Source organism: Gorilla gorilla, chromosome 2 (genome assembly GCF_029281585.2).
Source record: "Gorilla gorilla gorilla isolate KB3781 chromosome 2, NHGRI_mGorGor1-v2.1_pri, whole genome shotgun sequence".
Lineage (NCBI taxonomy): Eukaryota > Metazoa > Chordata > Mammalia > Primates > Hominidae > Gorilla > Gorilla gorilla.
This window is the reverse complement of record NC_086017.1, coordinates 134,206,448-134,222,410: the sequence shown is the minus strand read 5'-3', so window position 1 is coordinate 134,222,410 and position 15,963 is coordinate 134,206,448. Positions and strand designations below refer to the sequence as shown.

The 15,963-nt window shown below is 46.0% G+C and overlaps 1 protein-coding gene across 2 annotated transcripts in view; it reads left to right on the top strand.

Annotated features, from left to right (window-relative positions):
• Positions 1 to 15,963, top strand: part of ADCY5 (adenylate cyclase 5) — a 167,040-nt gene that overhangs the window by 83,987 nt on the left and 67,090 nt on the right. For both annotated transcript variants that reach the window (XM_031009482.3, XM_055383817.2), the window contains exon 2: positions 12,755 to 12,904. In XM_031009482.3, the coding sequence (XP_030865342.2) occupies positions 12,755 to 12,904 (150 nt within the window). The remainder of the gene's footprint in view (positions 1 to 12,754; positions 12,905 to 15,963) is intronic.

Genomic DNA, 15,963 nt, shown 5'->3' with positions numbered 1-15,963 from the left:
AAAGCTGGCAGCATTAGAAGTTGTAATAACAGGGGAACATGCTTACGTTACAATATTAAATGAAGGCCGGGCGTGGTGGCTTACGCCTGTAATCCCAGCATTTTGGGAGGCCAAGGTGAGTGGATCACCTGAGGTCAGGAGTTCAAGACCTCCTGGCCAACATGGTGAAACCCCATCTCTACTAAATATACAAACCTCGTCTCTACTAAAAATACAAAAATTAGCCCGGGCATGGTGGTGGGCGCCTGTAATCCCAGCTACTTGGGAGGCTGACACAGGAAAATTACTTGAACCCAGGAGGCGGAGTTTGCAGTGAGCCGAGATCTCGCCACTGCATTCCAGCCTGGGCAACAGAGCAAGACTCCGTCTCAAAAAAAAAAAAAAAAAAAAAAAAAAGTGAAAAACACAGGATACCAAATTATGCAAACAGTAAGAGCACAGTTTTATGAAAGCAAAAACAAAAAGCCATAAGTAGATTTTTTGAAAAAGGAAGTAAAAGGAATAAATGGAAACGTTAATACTGGTTGTCTTTGGGTGATAATTGATTTTTTTTTCCTTTTCTATGATTTTGAAGTGTTCCATAACGAGTGTACATTTTATAATTTGGGCGATGAATGTACTTTTTATGTTTGTAAATGCAGCCATCAAGAGTTTTTAATGCCTCCTAGATTATGTGCTGGCTCCTTACTCTGCCATAGAAAAAATTCTTTCATGATCTGGCCATGAACCCCCTTGTCTCATCTCTGGCCAGTCCTCTCCTTGCTTCTGGTCAGCAGTGAGTACCTGGTGTTGCCAGTGTAGCCCTGGACTCTTCTTCCTCTGCCCCATCCATATTGATGCTGTTTGCATCACCTGTATGCCCCTCCACTGGGATGCCCGCTGGCCAGGTCCTGCCCATCTGCAGACACTTCTCCAGGAAGGGTCCTAGTCCCCACTGCCCAGACATGATTCCTTTTTCTATTTTGAATCTCTTTTCCCATTTGACTTATTCTCTCTGGTTTTACAGGCATTTTCATTCTCATTTTATCTCTTCTGTCAGAAGAGAAGATTCTTCAGCCAGCCATGCTCACAGCACAAACATGTACTTTTTTCTTTCTTTATGTAAGTTTATCAGTATTTCTTTTTAGAGTAATATATACAATAGAAACATTGGAGAGTATTCATTGGTATAAAGAAAAAAAGTAAAAAAGCACTTATCATCCCACCACCTAGAGATATTCCATCACTGTTAACATTTTGAAATGTATACATGTGAAAAATTGGGATCATGAGGTATATGCAATTTCATATTCTTTTTTTCCCCCACTTGACATTGTATTTTGGAAAATTTCCCACAATGTTGAATGTTATTTAAATAAGACATTTTAAAGGCTTTGAGATATTCCAGGGTATTGAGCACCAAAGTTTTATTTTATTTCATCTTAATGCAGAGTCTTGCTCTGTCACCCAGGCTGGAGTTCAGTGGCGTAATCGTGGCTCACTGCAGCCTTGACTTCCTAGGTTCAAGTGATCTTCCCACCTCAGCCTCCCAAGTAGCTGGGACTACAGGTGCATGCCACCATGCCTGGCTAATTTTTTATTTCTTTGTAGAGATGGGGTCTCACTATGTTGCCCAAGTTGGTCTCAAATTCCTGGCCTCAAGCGATCCTCCTTCCTTGGCCTCCCAAAGTGATGGGATTACAGGTGTGAGCCACTGCGCCTGGTGACAGCACCATAATTTATTTAACTGTTCTCTAGTTTTTCAACATTTACCTGCTCCTAATTGTTAAATTTTATAATCATCCTCGGACATAAAGCCCCGTTCAAGCTACTGAGGTTTCTGTGGCATAGATTCCTGGGAGGGGACTAACTTATTGGGTCAGAGGGTATGAATATTTGGAAAGCTCTTCATACATATTGCCAAATTGGTTTCCAGAAAAGTTATGCCGGTTTGCATTCCCACTGATAATGTAGGAGGGCGCCTATTCCGTTGCATTCTTGCCAACATTATTACTATGAAAAGAAAGCTTTGCTATTTTAATAGGCAAAATACTGCTTTTATTGTTATTTCTTTGCTTACTAGTAAGGGTTAACATCTTTTGATATCACACATTTGTAAGTCATTTGTATTTTTACTTTGAATAGCTTATTCATCCACATTACCCATTTTTTTTTTGTTCTTCAATTCCTTTTTTTTTTTTTTTCAAGAAGGAATCTTGCTCTGTTGCCTGGGCTGGAGTGCAATGGTGTGATCTCGGCTCACTGCAACATTCGCCTCCTGGGTTCAAGTGATTCTCCTGCCTCAGCCTCCTGAGTAGCTGGGATTACAGGTGCGCACCACCACGCCCAGCTAATTTTTTGTGTTTTTAGTAGAGACAGGGTTTCACCATGTTGGCCAGGCTGGTCTCGAACTCCTGATCTCATGATCCACCCACCTCAGCCTCCCAAAGTGCTGGGATTATAGGCATGAGCCACTGTGCCCAGCCTTTTTTTGTTGTTAAATTCTACCCATTTATTGTTAATTGGCAAAATACTTTGTATATTAAGGGTATTTCCTCTGGCATATTCTTTGCGAACTGAATGTTTATGAAATTAACTTGAGGATAGAGGATAGAGGTTGTGGAGCCTGCAGAGTTTATGTCCTCCCAACCACTTCCGTGCCTTGTCTGACTTCCCCACCAGATCTGGAGTCCTAGAGGGCAAGGTGGCCAGCAGCATGGTTTCCCATTGCTAGGCACTCAATCAGTGTTTGTCTTGTTCATGTAAGCACTATTACATGATGAAAGCTGTTATTTCTCTCCGGTTGGGCAAAGCGTGGGGTCTTCCTAGGAATAAGTAATTAAAAATAACAAAAAATAAAATGTACAATGTGGCCACTTCTCTCTAAAGGCACAGCTGTGCAAGTTATAGAAGACATTCTCTCCCTTGTAATTGTTGCTATTTGCTTTACAAATTTAAGGGCATTAAAACCACAATAAGATACCATCCTCACTCCTGCTAGGATGACTATCATGAAAAAGATAACAAAATAAGTGTTGGCAGGGCATGTGGAGACATTGGAACCCCCATGCAGTGTTGGTGGGGATGTAAGGTGGTGCAGGTGATTGGAAAGCAGTTGGGCAGTTCCTTAATAACATAGAGTTGTCGTGTGACCCAGCAATTCTGCTCCTAGATATATCCCCAAGAAAACAGAATATATCCATGTAAAAACTTGTACATGAATGTTCATCACAGCAACATTATTCATAATAGCCAAAAGGTGGACACAATTGAAATGTCTATACCTGATGGTGGATAAACAATATATGGTAGATCTGTGCTGTGGAATATTATTTAGCTGTAAAAGGAACAAAATACTGATACAGGTAGAGAGCATCCTGAATCTGAAAATTTGAAATCCAAAATGCTCTAAAATCTGAAACATTTTGAGCTCTGACATGATGCCACAGTGGAAAATTCCACACATAAGTACTTAACACAAACTTTGTTTCATGCACAAAATTATTTTAAAATGTTGTATAAAATTACGTTCAGGCTACATGTAGAAGGTGTTTATGAAACATAAATGAATTTCATGTTTAGACTTGTGTACCATCTCCAAGATATCTCATTATGTATATGCAAGTATTCCAGAATCTGAAAAAATCCAAAATATGAAACACTTCTGGTCCCTAGCATTTCGGATAAAGGATTCTCAGCCTGTGTGTGCTACCATGTGGACGAACCTTGAAAATATGCTAAGCGAGAAAAGCCAGACACAGGAGGCCACCTATTGTTCACTTCCATTTATATGAAGTGTCCAGAATAGGCAAATCCACAGGGATGGAAAGTAGGTTCGTGGTTGCCAGGAGCCGGGGGAGGGTGGGGTGGGGAATAGGCAGTGACTAATGGGCATGGGGTTTCTTCAGGGGATGTTGAAAATGTCCTGGGGTTGGTAGTGATGATTGCACAGCCTTGTGAATACACTAAACACTACTGAATTTTGCATTTTAAAAGAGTGCATTTTATGGTATGTGAATTGTATCTCCATAAAAAATAACGAAGGGAAGCTACACTAGAGTAAGACTTGGCTTTGTGAGACAGGTGGGCCTTTCTCACCCATAGCCATGAGTTCCCTGGAGAGTGTGCCCCCGGAGGACATTCATTGAATCTGGCAGTGGCTGGGAGGAGGTCCCTAATCAGCAGTACTTTATGTGACCAGGATCTATGAAGAAGGCCTGGGGCGCCTGGGACAAGGGTGAGAGAAAGTTGAGTGTCTCTTTATTAAATAGAATAAAACAAAACTAGATCTAAATTAGGTTGGGATAAATAACAGCTTAGTACAGTAGAGTAGGATGAGCTGTGAGCTCAGAAAGAGATGGCTGTGATCCCAGTTCTGCAGCTTCCTTGCTGTGTAATCCAAGGCAGGACTCCTGCCTCAGGCCTCAGTTTCCTCATTGGCAGAGGGGGATGATGCTGCCTAACTTGCTTATCTTACAGGGATTTGATGAAGGTGAAATGAACTACATGTGAGAAAGTGTTTTGCAGACTATATATTGCTGTACCCAATCATTCCTAGATATTTGTCTTTATTCACATTCTAGTCTATTTTGTTTTTCCTTAAAATGTATTAAGCAGATGCTAATTGTTGATTTGTCAATATTTCATGCTCTAATTTTAGTAACATTAAAGTTGTATTAAATAAACATTACACTTTAGAATCGTATTATAGATTGGTTTTTTTCAGACACAGTGAGTAGCTGGGGTAGGTGTGAGACAGGGAATGTGGTCTATGATAAGACTTAGAGGGCGTTAATGCCGGCACAGGAGTTTGGACTTTATCTTACTGGTAATGGAGAGTCCTGGCAGGTTTTTGGGTAGGAAGATGTCATGATGTTAAGGGTATCATTTGAGGATCTCTGACATAGAGAATGGTGTTCACAGAGGCTGGAGGCCCCTCAGGAGGCATCCTAAGCTCTTGAGGGGGAGTTCCAGAGCAAGGGAGAGTGACAATCCCAGAGCAGCTAGATCCTAGCTGGAAAGGAGAGGAGAAGGGTGATGTTGTCTGGGCAGGACCCTAGTGAGCAGAGAGATGGGCTTGATGGTGTTTGTCCAGAGCCAGTGGTATAGAACTGGCCACCTCCTTGAAAGAGGACCTTGTCACAAAAGCCCCCAAGCAGAGATAATGCAGCTTTGATTACCAAAAACACGTAACAGCAATCTTGATTCTTTGTGAAAGGAAAAATTTTAGAGGTGTCACTCATTATGATTAGAAAAACAGTTAAAAATATGTAATAGTTAAAAAAGAAAACATTAAGCACCTAATTGAGCACGGTGCAGTGTACAAGAAGCCATGCCGAGATGCCTTCTAAGAGTATATAATTTAAGATTATTCTTCCTTGAATTATTTTATATTATATCTTAATGGGGTTCCACCAAGGTTCCCTGAGCTTCCCACCACCACTGTGTAAGACAAATGAAATCCAGTGTAGGAGGAAGGAAGTCTTGCCAGGATGTCAGCTTCTTTTATTTGGGACTCATTTCGTTGTTAGTTTTATGTGTTTGTAAACCAACAAAGGACTAGAACAGGAAGGAGTTGTGCCTGTCTTTAGGGCTGGGGCCAGGGGACACCTTGCAGGAGAGAGCCTCTCCTCCTTTTCTACTGCCCAGAGCTTGGGGAGCTGGTTCTCTGCCCCCAGGGTCCCTGAGGTGGTCCAGCCTCTTGTGGTCTTTGGATGGATTTGGAAAATCAGATCTCACCTCTTTGGCTTGCACTTCGTCGGGGTGATTGCAGACTCTGATGCACACGGAAAATGCTGCAGTCTGTCTACTCTGTCCTCATAGGTGGAGGAAGATCTGGAAGAGGGAGTAGGGAAGAGTGGGCAGGAGCTTGGGGAGAGGGTTGTCACGACTGGGGGAGGGCAGGTGTGATTTGAAAAGGACCCCTGGTAGGGTTGCCCAGTAAAATATGGGTCACTCAATTATATTTGAATTTCAGATAAATAATGAATATATATATATATATATTTTAGTATAAGTAGGTCCCAAATATTGCCTGGAACCTACTTATACTAAAAGATGTATGTGTTGTTTGTCTGTAATTCAAATTTAACTGAACATCCTGCTCCCTCCCCCATCACTAAATCTGGCTCGCCAGGAAGTTCTGATTCCCACCACAGCCACCCCCATTCACCTGTGAACCATATTGCAAGGGGCAAGCTGACTTACCGGGAACAGGAACCGCATAAAAGAGCAAACTGAGCAGCGGTCTTCCCCAACCCTAGTCTCCAACTCATTTCCTTCTACTCCAAAACCATGCATTTCTCATTCCCCTTTGCCTTGCACCTTTCCCAGGATTATCCAGTAGCAAGCCTGTTGCAGTGGGCCCATGGAGCCCCGTGAAAACTCAGAGAGGAGAGGCAGAAACGATCACAGTGCCTGAGGCCAGTGGCTGGGGTTTCTTTGAGTCTTTCCAAGGAGACACTGCACAAACCGAGCACTGTAACTTCCCACTCTTGGCTCAAATCAAACCTGCAGCCTGCGGGCAGCCAGAGATTGGGTTTCAGAAGTGCTGGGGTTTTAGAAGTATTAAATATTCATAGGCATCTCCCCTTGGTTTTGACTCTGAGAATAGAATTCCAAACATTCCCCCTCTAGTGGGGTCTCTCCTGGTGTGGTCCTGGGACCCCCTGGACCTTGTCCATTCAGACCCCATCCATCTGCAGGGCTTGTTTTAAACTTTTTGTTGTTGTTTTGGAGTCAGAGTCTCGCTTTGTTGCCCAGGCTAGAGTGCAGTGGTATGGTCATAGCTCACTGCAGCCTCTACCTCCTGGGCTCAAGTGATCCTCCTGCCTCAGCCTCCCAAGTAGCTGGGACTACCTGGTGAATTTTTATTTGTTTTATTTTTATTTTTTGTAGATATGGGATATCACTATGTTGTCCGGGCTGGTCTTGAATTCCTGGACTCAAGTGATATTCCCACCTTGGCCTCCCAAAGTGCTGGGATTCCAGGTGTGAGCCACTGCATCCGGCTGCTTGTTTTAAAGCAGATGCTGAGGCTACTCCAGGGCTGCAGTCTGCTGTATTGTTGGGTCTCCTTTTCACTCCACTTGGTGTACTGTGGGTATATGTCACGTGCTCTGCCATACCACCAACTCCCTTCACACACACACACACACACACACACACACACACACACACACGTGTTCCATGTGGTTAGATGTGTCCTGTGAGGCCAGCACAGGGAAAACCAATAAACCCTTAATTAGGCCCTGTTTACCTGCTGTTGTGAAGCCTCAGCAGTGACTGATATCTGTTATTATTTACTAATTAGGTCCTTTACACAAGGACAGGGTTTATACTTACTTTTACTTTGCCTGTCTTTAAGGGGGTGTAAGAAGGGGCTCATTATTTGATCACTGAGTGGAGAAGAGAGCCTGGCAGCATTTGGACATACCTTCCTTGTCCCCAAGGTGTGGGATCATTTTTAAACTTCAGACTCCCTCTGTGTGTAAGCAGAATTCCATCAGATTTTACCGATACCTCCCCACTATTCATAAGCGGAGCATCTGCACAGGGACCTTAGCACCCTTTAAGACCTGGTGCCCAGATTCCTGCCTTTTTGGCAGATGGTGTGAGTGTGTGTGTGTAAGGCAGCTATTAATCTCTTTTTCACTTTCAGGTCCAACTTGCTGAAATTCCCCTTTCCAATAGCCTTGCTCAAGACCCCACCCTCAAACCACAGCACCCTCTTTCTGCCTGCCTGGTTTTGTGTTTAGTGAAAGAGAGATGAACACCAAGGCACACTAAGCTTAGCAAAGCCATTTGGACGGCTATTGGGTTACCACACATCTTTTTACCTGGATTTGCACTGTCTGTTGCCATTGGACTTCTGGCTATAGGAGGAGTCAGATTACAGCAGGAGAGACCCGGAGGATTAGTATAGAGATGCTGCAGCAGACACTTGATAATTGCTTTGGGGGTCATGCCTCAAAATAGACTCTGGCCTCTCTTTCTGGCCTCAGAAAGAGGGAAGGCCACTCTTTCTCTGTCCAGCCATCTGCTAACATTTTCTCTCTTAGTCTCCTGGATATGACTCCTGCCCTTTTTTTTTTTTAATTAAGGTATAATTTGCATACAGTAAAATTCACTTTTTTAGTGCATTGTTCTGCAGGTGTAACAAATGCATACAGATGTGTAATTGCTAACACAGTCAAGATACAGGACAGTCCCATCACCCCAAAAGGTTTCCTTGTGCTGCCCCTTTGTTGTCAGCCCTACCCACTGCTCCCTGGCAACCACTGATCTATGTGCAGTGCCCACAGTTTTGCCCACATCTAAATGGAATCATGGTCTGTAGGCTTTTGAGTCTGGCTTCCTTCATTTTAGCATAATATATTTGAGATGCATCCATGTTGTACGTATCAGTGATTTGTTTCTTTTTATAGCTGAGTATTTATGCAAAGATTTTTGTGTGAACATAACTTTTCATTTCATTTGAAAAAAAATACCTAAGAGTGAGGTTGCTGGGTCATAGGGCAAGTGCATATTTAACTCGATGAGAAATTGCTGAACTGTTTTCCAAAGTAGCTGGACCATTTCTCATTTCGACCAGGAAAGTATGAGTTCAGTTGTTCTGCATTCTCACCAGTACTTGTTATTTCATTCTTTCTTCTTTTCTTTCCATTTTTAATCTAATTTAACTTCAGCCATTCTAATAGTGTGTGATAGTACTCATTGTTTTAAAAATTTGTATGATAGGTTCTGCAGTTAGGCCTCTGAACCATTGTGAGTTAATTTTGTATATTTTGTGAGGTTTGTTTTTATCATGTGAATATTTAATTGTTCTAGCACCATTTTTTTTTACTCATTGCCATACAAATGAAGATCTATCACGATTTTTTAAAAGACTCCTTTCATGTAATTGCCATTATACATTTGTCAAAACTAAAGGTGTGAAATATGATTTGCAAATATTTTCCCCATTCCGTGGGTTGTATTTTCACATTCTTGATGGTGCCCTTTGAAGCACAAAAAGTTTTAAAATTTTGATGAAGTTCAACTTATTTTTTTCTTTTATTATTTGTATGTTTGGTGTGATATATAAGAAATCATTGCCTAATCCAAGGTTATAAAGATTTATCCCTATGTTTTCTTCTAAGGGTTTTATATCTATAGTTCTCATATTTGGGTCTCTGATTCACTTCCAGTGAATTTTTGTGTGTAGTATGAGGTAAGGAGTCCAGCTTCATTCCTTTGCATGTAGATATCCAATTTTCCCAGATTACTTGTTGAAAAGACTGCTCTTCGTCTACTGAATTGTCTTGGTACCCTTGTCAAAAATATAAAGGCTTATTTCTAGACTCTTAAATTCTATTCCATATATCTATATTTCTACCCTTATGCTAGTACCACATTGTTTTAATTACTGTAGCTTTATAGTAAGTCTTGAAATTGAGTAGTGTGAGTCTGCTAACTTGATTGGCAATCTTTTTCAAAACTATTTTGGCTATTTTCATTGCTTTGATTGTGATTGTGTTGCATCTGTGTATCAATTTGGGGAAAACTGACATCAGAACGTGGAGTTTTTCTGTACATGGTATATCTCTCCATTTATTAAAGTCTTTTAAAATTCCTTTCATCAGTGTTTCATAGCTTTCAGTGAACAGGTCTTAGATAAAGACCAATTTTAGATTTTTTGTTAGTTTTTTTTTTTTTTTTAGATTACTACTGAAGTATTTCATGGTTTCTGGTGCTATTTAAATGGTGCACTCAGCCCTCTGTATTCACAGGGCATTGGTTCCAGGACCCCCTGGGGATATCAGAATCCTCAGATGCTTATATAAGTCCCTTATATAAAAGTCCCTTAAATATAAAATGTCATAGTACAGTTGGCCCTCTGTATTTGTAGGTTCTGCATCCACAGATTCAACAAGCCATGGATGGAAAATATGTACAGTTGCCATATCGGAGGGTTTTCATCCAAGGTTGGTTGAACCTACAGATGCAAAACCTGTAGATACAGAGAGCCAACTATACCTTTAAAAATTTTACTTCCAATTGGTATTTACTCATATATAAAAGTAGGTTGCTTTTTGTATATTGATCTTGTATCCTATGACTTTTCTAAACTTGCATATTAATTCTGGTAGTTTTTAAAATTTTTTGAGGTTCTTCTACATAGACAATCATGCCATCTGCAAATAGAGACAGTTTTATTTCTTCCTTTCTAATCCGTGTGTCTTTTGTTTCTTTCTCTTGTCTGATTGCATAGGCTAGGACCTCCAGTGTGATGTTGAATAGGAGTGACGAGAGGGAATAACCTGGCTTTGCTGCTGGTCTTAGGGGAAAGCATTCAGTCTTTCACCATTAGGTTTGATATAATTTAGCTGTAGGTTTGTGTATATGCTATTGATCAGATTAAGGGACTTCCCTTCTATTCCTAAGTTGGTAAGTTTAAAAATTATTAATGTATGTTGCATTTTGCCAAATGATGTTTTAGAAACTGTTGAAATGATCATATAGTTTTTTAATTTTAGTCTATTAATATGGAAAATTACGTTGGTTGCTTTTTGAAGTTGAACCAGCCTTCATTCCTGGGATTAAGCCCATTTGGTCATGTTGTATAGTATTTTCATGATGCACTAGCCTGTCTGAGGCTAGCTCCTCATCTTCTTCTTCCTAGTTTCTCCTGTCTCACTCCTGTTCTTATCACCGAGAACCTTCCTCTCTTTTCACACAGATCTCCTCTAACTAGATCATCCTTCAGAATTCCCTGTGGCCTACCCCTCAGCCTTCACTTCCTCATCTCTTCCTCCTTATCCTCTCCCAGTGGTTCCCAGTGACTTCCCAGAGGCCTGTTTTTGGGGTCTCACTTCATAATCACAGCATTGGTTACTACTTCAGGCCATGGTCTATTTCTTCCTGGACTTTCTTCTCCCTGGTCTTAGGGGCTCTTCCTTCTGAGTCAGCTCGGCCCTGAATGGCTCCCAGCCACACGCAGGTCTTTGTTCCCTCATGCTTTGGGCTTCTGTGGCAGCATCTGGACCCGTCTCCCATTCCTGCACTCTTGCCTCTGATGAATCTTCCAGAAGCCGTGGGCTCAACCAGCCATTCTTTGGTTCAACAGTCCTTTTGGGGGACACAAACATTCCATCTATAACACTCTTCAAGCAGATTGTAAGTTCCTGAAGAGCAGGGGTCTTCTTTCCTTATGATAAATAGGTTGACTTTTCCTATGCCATGTGTTTACATAAAATGACAGCAATGGGATGCTAGCGTAGATGGGGTTGGGATGGAAGGATATGGGAGTTATGAGTCAGCAACAGTAGTCGTCTGAGGCAGTGGAGCTAGAAATCTGAACTTGCCCCTTCCTGGAAGGCACATCCACGAGGCACATGGGGAGCTCAGGGCATTCTTCAGCCAGGAGGGAGTAAGAGCCTGAAATGGGAAAGAGAAAGTCTTTTCACGGACCGGGGCACACACACCATGGGATGTCTCCAGGGAAAGATGGTACCACATTCAGCAAGGAGCAAGGGCAGGACCATCGCAAAGCTGTGGTGGGCAAAGCCTTCTGGTAGAAAGCAGACCTGAGTCGAGAGCCAAGAGGCCCCTAGAGAAGAGCGTAGGAGTCATCTGCCAGGGCCACTGCCAGGCAGCCGATGTCCCACAGCAAGACTCTTTGGGATCCAAATGGCCAAGTGCCCTCCTTACCCCAGGACTTGGGACTAACACAGGCCTCCTGAGGGCTAAGGGAGCCACAGCAGAAGGTGCAGCGGCTGACCCAGGCTCCTTTTCTGGAGCTGGGACTAAGGAAGTTTTTGGTGGGAGTAACTGAGGTGCAGCTCAAAGCCCCCACAGCCTAGGAGCCGGAGCATCATTGTGTGGCTCTGTTCCATGTGGCCCCAAGTCAAGGACAACAACAGGACCCATGTACTCAGATATCCAGGAGCTCTACCTGCCAAGAGAAATTTTGCCTACACATCACTCACTGGGATCTGAATGTACCGTATAACCTTGCTTTCCGTGTCGTGTTGTATTGTGTTTCATTTTCCCTTAGCTTTTCAGTGAGTATTCCCTTCAAAAGAATTCCAGCTTTGACTTTGCTGACCTGGAGGGTCAGTGGTGTTTTTCCACACACACATCTCAGTTGTTGGGGAGCGGGGGAAATGGCAGGCACTGGCCGGCTGGTCCAGTGGTTGTCAGAGAGCTGGCAACAGAAAGACCAGAAGCCTAGGGAGGAAGGAGTGGAGACCCACTGTGGCCATGGACCCCGACTGGCCAGCCTTGCCCTTTTGTTCCCTAGAGCGTTTAGCACAGTTCTGGGGACCTGAGGGGATTCGAGAAGCCTTGATTCATCGGAGCTGATCTCTGGGGGAGGGTGGCCCCTTGTCCTGTACTGGACTCTATCACACTTTCAAAAGTGAAATCCCAGCACCCTTGTGGCACCTTCCTTGCAGTGGCCCTCCTGCCCCCAGCACACACACACCTCTGTCACAGTACATGTAGCCTTTTAATTTCTGGTACTATAGGCATGTTTAGTGTGATTATTAGGTGATTCAGTGTCTTTAGAGGACATATCCCATGACAAGCCAGCCAAACTTCTGGCTTTGAGGACATCAGAGAGCCCGATCGATTATGCTCGGCTGCTCACAGTGGTTGGCCGTGTGTGGGGTGCCCTCAGCATTTGTTTGCTAGCGCCAGGTGTGAGTTTGCTGAGACAGGGGCTGAGGGCTTCACGCTTTGGGGCCAGGAAGGTCAGGATCTGAGCTCGGTGTGCTCCTCTCTCCCTCTGCAGCTTGTCTCCAATGTTCTCATTTTCTCCTGCACCAACATCGTGGGTGTCTGCACCCACTATCCGGCTGAGGTGTCCCAGAGACAGGCTTTCCAGGAGACCCGAGAGTGCATCCAGGCGCGGCTCCACTCGCAGCGGGAGAACCAGCAGCAGGTGAGTGAGGCCCCTGCCCTTGCACAGTGGGACGGAGTCAAGCCCTGAGATGTACCTCAGCTGAGCGCCTGGCCTGGGGCGGGCAGTGCTTATTACGGCTGCCAGCCCCACTCCCCGGGAGGGGACCAACCCATGGGGAATGTTTCCCCTGGAGAGAGTCCAGCATTCCAGGCCCTGTGGGAAGGGAGTTCTACCCGGCCCATGCCCAAGGCCTGGTGCCCATAGCCATGTGGCGTCCCTGTGGTTTGCAAACAGCCCAGCAGCAAGAGGGTCCCTCTTTCCCTCCCCACACGGCCCCCACTCCCTCCCCACACTGCTCACCACTCCCTCCCCGCACTGCACCCCGCCTTGAGTTGGAGTAAGGAGAGAAGCCAGCATTCCTAACTGGGATTAAGGTGCTCCGCATGGGAGGGATGAGGGAGAAGAAGAGGAGACAGGAGCTGTCATCCCCTGAAACACCCCACACCTGGCTATTCCCCTCTCTGAGTTCTGGGGTTTGGTGGTTCTGAGAAGGAAGAAAGTCCCATCTCCTCCTAGAATGACTGCCTGGGTCAGGGAAGGCAGGTCATTCCCAGGGCCACAGATTCCTGGTGCAAAGAGGGACCTGCCCTGTGTACACCACTCTTGGGTGGGGTGGGAGCATGGCTGAGGGCCACATCAGGGGTCCAGCCCTTCCCTCTTTGGGGGCGGAGTCCTGTTTGGATTCCAGGTCTGGATCCCCACTGTCTCCTCTTCTGTGCGTGAATCAGGTAGGGGTCTGGTGACTCTGAGTCATGGCTCACACATGGGAGGCCTGGGGGGCTGTGTGGCCTGGGGGAGAGAGTGGGCGGGTCTGCAGGGTGATGGGGCTCCCACTAGCTCCTGTGAGATAAGGTTGCTCCAAACCGGAGGCCTCCCCTCCCCTCTTAGATTACCATCTCCCCAGACCCTCAGCAAGCATCAGTGGAGCTCATCTAAGTGCCGCATGCTGCGTCAGCCCCCATGGCTGGTACGAACATGGAAGGTCTGCCTTTGAGTGTGGGGGACACGGAGAAATGGCCAAGATGGCAGTGGTCATTCATGGCTCCAGGCTGGCATGGAGCACATGCTGTGGCCACCCTGAGTGCAGAATGTTTTACTACTGTGGGGGGCGTCCTTGATGCCATCTGGTTGCATCCTAAGTGAGTCACAGTGATATGGCTGGTGACATCCAGACAGCCAAACGAGGGGGCAAAGCTCTGTAGTACCTCTCCAGGCCCCCCAGTCCCTACCTGTCTCCACTTCCCTTCCAGCGCTGCCTCGGTGGTCGCCATGTCTTGTCAGGTCTCCACTTACGCTGACCAGTCCCCAGCCTGGCTCTCCCCATTCACTCTGGCCCTGTCTGAGCTTCTGGTCCAGCATCTTGAAGGAAGCCCTTGCTGGCAGTGTCCCTGGGGTCCTCCCACTGCCCTTTATTAACACATGTACCTTGCCTCTGGCACACTGCACCACACTCACCCCCAGGCCTCAGCATTCCTGAAAAGCCCCTCATCATCCCCATTCCAGGCCTCAGCATCTCTCACCTGAGATCAGGATACCTCCTCCTTCCATTTTTGGGGCTGTGCCTCTCACTTCTCCAGGGGAATTGCCATTTTACAGCTTGCCACAGTTTCCTTGCTCTGCCCGGGCCAATCTGGGCATTCCACCAAATCCACAGGGATTTAGGGGAGAACATATTTTTGCCATTCCATATTCGGAGCCAGTGTGCTGAGGAGGGGAAGCTTTCTGCAGACAGGTGCTTCTCAACCGGCCATAGCCAGCAAGGCGTGCAGAAAGAGCTGCTGGGGCTGCCTGGGGGAAGCTTCTAGGTGCCCTGTGATGAGTGGGCTCAGAATTGTTCCCCAGCGGCCCCCTGCCCACCCCTCCTGGCCCTCAGCCCCAGAAGTGGTTGTAAATGTAGGAGGGCCTCTCATGCAGCCAAACGGTTTGTAGCACGGTCTCTCCCAGTCATCCCACACTGTCTTTTAATTCCTATTTCTATCACCAGTAACTATTTACTGAGAGTTGGCCTTTGGTGGTCGTGTTTCCTGCTGCTTGGGGAGACCAGACCGACCCACAGAGAACACCGCCCTTCACTAATGTGTCAGCTTCTGGAGCATAAGGCTCTGGGCTGTGGCACTGGACAAGATGCAGCCCCGGTCCCCAAGGTGGCCTCTCCTCACACACAGTTAACAGGCCACTGATGTGGCGTTTCAGCGAGTGGGGGAGGGGATGCCAGCAGCCAGAATTGGACCTCCTCCTGGGAAAACGGAGACCCTGAAGGAGGGTGAGGAGCAGTGGAGGAGGAGGGTGATGCCAGCTGAGGAGCTTGTGCGCAACAGCAAGAAAGACCCCAGGAAGTGTGGGGGCCTCTGTGTTCTGCTCTATCTGGAGTGGAGTGTGGATTTCATTTCAGTGCTGCTGGGACAGCAGGTGGAAGGGCAGGGAGGAGTCAGGTCACGGAAACCTCTGGGCCAGGCTGTGGGCATGGGCTGATCTCAGCAGCGTCAGGAGGCTTAGAAGGCGACATGGTCTGGCGTATTTTAGGAAAAGCAGTTGCTTGCTTGCAGTGGGAAGGATGGACCAGAGGCAGCAAGCTTGGAGACAAGCAAAGTGATCTGGAGGGTACCCTGGTCATCCAGTCTGGCCCTGAAGGTGGCCTGGGTGGCAACAGGCTGAGGTTTGGGTGGAGAGGGTGCTTCAGCAAGGAGAGGAGCAGCAGCCAGTCTGGGGGTGGCAGGAGTGGGCCAGGCAAGCATGAGGCATAGCAAGGGGGTAGGGGGACATGGGCTTTGATTTGCAGTGGAAAATAAGGAAGAGTGAGTTCAGTGGGTCTGGAAGAACCCATATGTGATGTGGCTGGTGAAACTAGAAAACCTGTGGAGGTGTTGAGCACAGATAGTGTTTCAGAGAGATCGGGGCTGTGCAGGCGTCAGGGAGGACAGAGGGAGGCTGTCGGTCCAGGGTGTCGCGACCAGAATCCAAGAGCCAGGTGAGAACTGCATGTGGGCAGTGGAGGAAGGCACAGAACAGAAAGGACAAGTGTGAGAGCTGTTTCCAGA